The sequence below is a fragment of the Cucurbita maxima genome, unplaced genomic scaffold (genome assembly GCF_002738345.1).
Source record: "Cucurbita maxima cultivar Rimu unplaced genomic scaffold, Cmax_1.0 Cma_Scf00018, whole genome shotgun sequence".
Taxonomy (NCBI): Eukaryota; Viridiplantae; Streptophyta; class Magnoliopsida; order Cucurbitales; family Cucurbitaceae; genus Cucurbita; species Cucurbita maxima.
Genome location: NW_019272034.1, coordinates 2,707,865 through 2,713,680, shown reverse-complemented (window position 1 = coordinate 2,713,680; position 5,816 = coordinate 2,707,865). Strand labels below are relative to the sequence as shown.

Sequence of the window (5,816 nt, the reverse complement as noted above, 5' to 3'; positions counted from 1 at the left end):
AAAAAAAAAAAAAAAAAAAAAAAAAAAAAAAAAAAAAATCTTAATGTTATTCAAATGCACAACGATTGAACAAATTCATTAAGAAGAGCTCGAATGTTCCCAAGAATGTTCTAGATGCACCAGATGTGCTACTTTTATGCAATCACTAATGCGGAACATGCCGATGAGATCCAAAAGGAAACCTCTCATGGACAACATATTCTGACACACATGTATACAGCTCTATCAGCAAGACGTTTCGTAAAAATAGGAAGAATAGGATTAGACAAACTTAACCAGAATTTTTTCAAATTTTTTGCCAGAGCCTTCAACCACAAAGATATGTTCAACACCACTTTCATGCCTCAACTTGAGAAAAGCCTGCAACCAAGCAAACTTGTCAAAACAGTAAGAAAACAAGGATGGAAGGTTGAGAGACAATTACATACCTGGTGCGGTTTAAAACCATTTCCCTGTGGTGTGGCTAACTGAAATGATAGACGCAATTTCTGAAGGTGGTTTGCTGACAATGAAACAACACTCTCACCAACTAAATCAAGCCTGGATGAAACCAAGATGACAAATTATCTGGGATTAATATCACAATAAAAAGCATAAATGACAACCAAAAGCGTTCAAATGACTCTGTTCTGTAATAATAAACCACCAGTTTGAAAACAAAAGCAAGAAAAAGTAATAATAATAGTGTTTACTTCTTGGTTTCAGTACTCCCAAGATCGCTATCAAGAACAGCAATCTCTGCCTTCTCAATTTTGACAACTCCTGTGATATATATTGGCACTTGGATCTGCCCACCAGTGGCGTAAGTATCCTTCTGCTCTGAATCATGAAGAACAATCTAGCAAAGGGGAAAAGATTGTTTCAACAAATAATGGGACATTCTAAAAAGATGTGCCAAGTAAAATATATAAAAAAGAGTGAAGTACCTCAAAGACGAACACATAGTTTCCGACATCATAGGCATTGGGCAAAACATCCAAGACATGTAATCCAGTCTGAGGATCAAACTTGAGTTCCTATGTTTCCACAGAAAAAGGATGCACAGTAACAAACCAAGTCACGCTAATTAATCATTAAACAAACACCGGGAATAAAGTAAGCATTCAATTGATAAAACTATCAGACCTGGCCCTTGATAATGGAAGTTCTTTTTGAAGCAGAGAGAAAAGCTCTTACTATCTTCACGGTTAATTGAGGTGCAACTGAACCAAGCACAGTATTCACTCTAACCTGATAACATTTGACATAAATTATAAAACTACTAAACAATAACTTCCAATAAAAGGCTCTTTGATGGGCTAAATAAAGGGAAGAAAAAACAATCGCTTGTGCACATGGAGAGCCAATTAACAAAGTGAAGTTTTAATATGTAAAGGTTGTTTAAGAACTTCAGCTAAACTAACATAAGCTATCTCTAACGGGCAGAAAATTCAAACTTAAAGACATGCAAGAACGTACAACATCAACCAGAAGACAACATATGTGTGTCTCATCCAAGGGCGTTCAGTGACAATTATAGAGACAGAGAAAGTTTACGCTTTAGCTAAACTTTTAGCTTCTACCTGGTGCATCCTCTCTTACATCGTAATTCCTCTTTAATTATAGCTCATTTTCATTAACACCAATTGGATCAGTTCTCTTTTTTTTAATATACATAAAACTACTTAGGTTCTAGCTTTCCATAACAGAAAAAAAAACGACACACATAACGTAACTGAAACCAAAGAAATATGTAAGATGGAAAATATATAAACTAAGTTTCGAATAGGTCTTCCTTTTCTCCATTAAGTAAGCTTTATTTGTTCGCCGATTATTTTGCATAAAATCAAGTTCCAATTGGAAAGTCACAAGTACAAGAAACCAGTAGCACAGACAGCACTAACAATGCATGCAGCTCCTTTGATGCTGGACTCATTATGCTGAATTTGATACCATTACTGTACTTGTAATTTTGAAATCACTACATTTCAAATGCTAAGAACATAGCCTAGTTCTAAACCAGATTCTGCATCATGCTCATAATTAAGAAACAAATTAGATGCCCTAGATTCCATAAAAACCATTCGTGAGCAAACAAGTAACCAGGAAAATAACTGCTAGGAGATGCTCTGGTAATGAAAAAAGTTAGGCAGAAGAACGAACCTTTAGTTGGTCTTCCTTTGTTAGTGAAAGAACAGTAGCTGGAAGAGATAAAATCAACGGAATAGAAACCCTGTGGTAGGAAGAAGGAATTGAAACGAGAAAACCAATGCCATAGTAGTACAAGAAACCAAATGTTCATCATGCAAAGGAGTACTGCAAGTGGTGAAACAAGAAACCCAACCCCATTGTATAAATTAATATATCCAACTGTTCAGCTCAAAACAAGATGAATTCTCAAGGAAGCTAATGAGAGGATCTTCCATAAAAGGAATTAAGCCTTAAATAAAAAATAATGTAATAGGAACTACAAGACCACAGTTTTCCCCTTCTACGTTGTAACAAATATTCAAAATGGCACACCACTTAAAAAGGATAGACAGAAAAGGATAGCCAACAACTATTGAACTTTATCACTGAGTAAACTAATAGTTTCTGTCAATCCCACATATTATTTAATCTTCCAACTGATATTAAGAGAATCATATATTTTCCATTGCTTTCTTTGGAGACAATAAAAAGAGTGAAAAAATCAGTCGGATGAACTCCATTTTTATGCAAGAAACAAAACTTCATAAATGGGGGAAAAAAACATAACAGATCACAAAAGAAAAGATGAGGTAGACCTAGGCCGAGGAGATCACAAAAATGCACTACAATCAACATCAACAGAAATAAATTAAAACAGAGAGGAGTAGCAGAACTACTTCAATAATCTAATCAATGTGGAAGCTTAGAATAAAATATACCCCAAGATAAGAAGAATTTCTCTCAACGCCCTTAAAAGTTGACTTCTTTCCAACCACACATTTCACACAAACGCCTTAACTGCATTCCACTTCCCCAAAAGTACAGACTAGCCAATTAGGAGGACAATCTAGCCATTTAAAATTTCTTGAAATAAATCTTTTTTTTTATTTTTTTTGGATAGTAACAAAATTATATATATATATATATATATATATACCAAAGTACACAAAAAATGAGAAGATAAGACATTCCAAGGTCTCAAGCAATAAGAGAGGCTCTTGGTTTCTATTTTCTATCTATAATAGAGGAAGAATAAGTACAAGAAAATCTATGAGGGTCAAATTAGAGGCAAGGAACACTAAACAAAATTCTGAACAGTCTTGAAAAGTTGTACCTTACTTGAAAAACCTATCCATTTCTACACAACGAAATCCCCAAGCCTAGACAACTAAAGGTTACACCATTCCCAATAGTGCAATTGACCCTTCCAACAACAAAGTGACTCAAGCAATGCAAAAATTATTTAAAAGAATGTTACACATAGAACTCCAAGTATTAAGTTGATAACAAAGGATTATCATCATAATGTAAAATCTAAAGATCAACCAAATCTAACCCTAACTAACAATAAAATACTTACCTATTTGTCTCCAAGCAAGCCAAGGAGTATATTTGGTTAAAAAAGTCTTTAGCATCACCAGGAATCCCAATGCCAAGGAAGAATTTTGCCAGACCAAAAATTGAATTCCCAGGAAGCTATAGATGAAAATAAAATTGTTACAAAATAAATTAAGGAAACAAAATGCAAATTAGTGTTCCCACTCACATTTAAGCTTCCAGAAGTAACAGCAGTAAATGTTGTCAACCCTCGAACAACTGAGGATGTAGTTGCAAGAGGCGCATGATGTTCATTTGCATCAACAACTTTTTCCTCAAAATATAAAGCTCCATTATCTGCAAAACAATGACGTCTACAAATTACCTATATGGAGTGGTTAGTGAAGAATAAAACAGTGCAAATATGAAGAATGTTGTGAGAAGTTCCCAATTTGGAAGATCATCTATCTACAAATTTGCAGTAGAAATTGAGACGGGAAAGAAAATGTTATCGGGATCTTAGACAATTGAAATTTAAAGGAAATAATACCTGACATTATTGTCATTTTCCTTTCCATAAGACCAATTCTTCCCAACTATAATCATACTCTCATTTTTAAATAACCATATCATACTCCCATTTTCGACTGAGTAAGTGCATCCAAAAGACTGGCCCACTCAGGCATCCACCCGTACACCACTCAAATGTAACAAAAATAATGAATCCAAGATTGAAGGTGACAAACTCCACAACATTTTTAATAAAAAAATTACATGGAAATGATGAAGGCTTACCATATTTCTCAATGCTGTCAAAAAGTTTCACTATATCATTCTTTACAGTACCAATCTACAAAAAGAGAGAGAGAGAGATACAAACATGAGATTGGTAGGCTAACTACAATTTTGAAACTGACAATAAGCAGTGGAATTAGAACGAGAACATGATAATAAAAAGAAGTTCATAGCGATAACAGCCAAAAAGGAGTGTGAGAACATGTTGGTGACTAAAACTTCATATTAGAAAGAAACTAGTTGCTTCAAATGTTTTCAAAATCACCCGAATAGGTTACATAGATGAAGTGAGGACTTGGTCTAACTACAAAATTAAGACCAGCAAAAGTGATACTGAGGATCCAGCATCTTCTCAATTGCTGGCAGTCGAGAAGTTGCAAAATGATTCCCAAGGGGCTGACATTTAAATTTTATAAAAAAATTGGTAGTTAACGTGGTAATCAACAACTACCCAGCCACATTTTTTTATTCTAAGAAACAATCTCATTGGCAAAAAGACAAGGGGGAGAGAAAAACTCTATCCCAAAATAAATTGTAATTACACAGAGGTCTAAGCTTGCACCAATAAACAGCAACAAAAAGAAAAAGAAACAAAATAAAAATCTTAACCTATAAACTGAAGGGAGAGGGGAAAACAATTATAAAATATAAATACAGTACCCTTCTCCAAGTCTAATAAAGTAAGTAATGGTATTCTCAATTTTTCTTTGAAGCATACAGAGGAGATTCGTCGGGTCAATTTGGGCATAAGTAAGGATAATAATAATTTCTTCAAGAATTTAAATGGTAAAGACCATTTAGATGAAGAGAAATGATAGTTATTTCTCTACAATGCTTATTAAATAAATGTCAGTTATATGATAATTAGACCTTTAAAGAACTAGATATATGAAATAGCTAAGCCTTTCCAAATGGTTCAATATCAAATTGAGGTCTAGGTTTAATAATGCCTGCACAGTAGCCACTCTAAAAAAAAGAATGAGATAAGTTTTACACAAGAAAGATACGTACATTTTGGAACTCAACAAAAATATGAGAAAAAGATTAAGAATACCATATTTTGATCAATATCAGACGATGCTATTGATACAACACCAGCAAGGGCTTCCAGTGCCAATCCTAAAGAGAATAGAAGCTATATAATGTAAGATGCAAATCAAAGTTTAAGCCATATAAACGGAGAAACAAAATATTCAAAGAAGTCAATTGAAACTACCAAGCGATTGAAGAATGTTAACTTATCACCTAAAGAATGATAACTTATCATGATATAAAAATGATGTGCAATTCTTCATAATCTAAGTTCCATAAAATAAAGCTCATTTTCGCAAATTTTAAATAGTGTTGTTATTAAATCCTTTTAAACTTTCTAGCAAGAAACAAGAAATTCCATTGCGAGAGAAAAAAATCCAAATTTCCATATAAGTTCCAAAATTGGATATAACATACAACTTTAAAACATTAACCTATATAAAAAGCCAAGGATACATGCATACCTCCCAAAAAAAAAAAAAAAAAAAAAAAAAAAAAAAAAA

General features: G+C 33.3%; 1 protein-coding gene across 2 annotated transcripts in view; it reads right to left on the bottom strand.

Moving 5' to 3' along the window:
- Positions 1–5,816, bottom strand: part of LOC111493390 (dolichyl-diphosphooligosaccharide--protein glycosyltransferase subunit 2-like) — an 11,702-nt gene that overhangs the window by 1,668 nt on the left and 4,218 nt on the right. Inside the window, exons 7-16 of one of the 2 annotated variants that reach the window (XM_023143090.1) lie at positions 5,336–5,400; positions 4,282–4,336; positions 3,716–3,843; positions 3,530–3,645; positions 2,143–2,212; positions 1,126–1,230; positions 927–1,016; positions 692–838; positions 429–542; positions 277–360 (exon numbers count right to left, since the gene is read on the bottom strand). In XM_023143090.1, coding sequence (XP_022998858.1) covers positions 277–360; positions 429–542; positions 692–838; positions 927–1,016; positions 1,126–1,230; positions 2,143–2,212; positions 3,530–3,645; positions 3,716–3,843; positions 4,282–4,336; positions 5,336–5,400 — 974 coding nt within the window. The remainder of the gene's footprint in view (positions 1–276; positions 361–428; positions 543–691; positions 839–926; positions 1,017–1,125; positions 1,231–2,142; positions 2,213–3,529; positions 3,646–3,715; positions 3,844–4,281; positions 4,337–5,335; positions 5,401–5,816) is intronic. The other variant, XM_023143089.1, reaches the window with a different exon arrangement.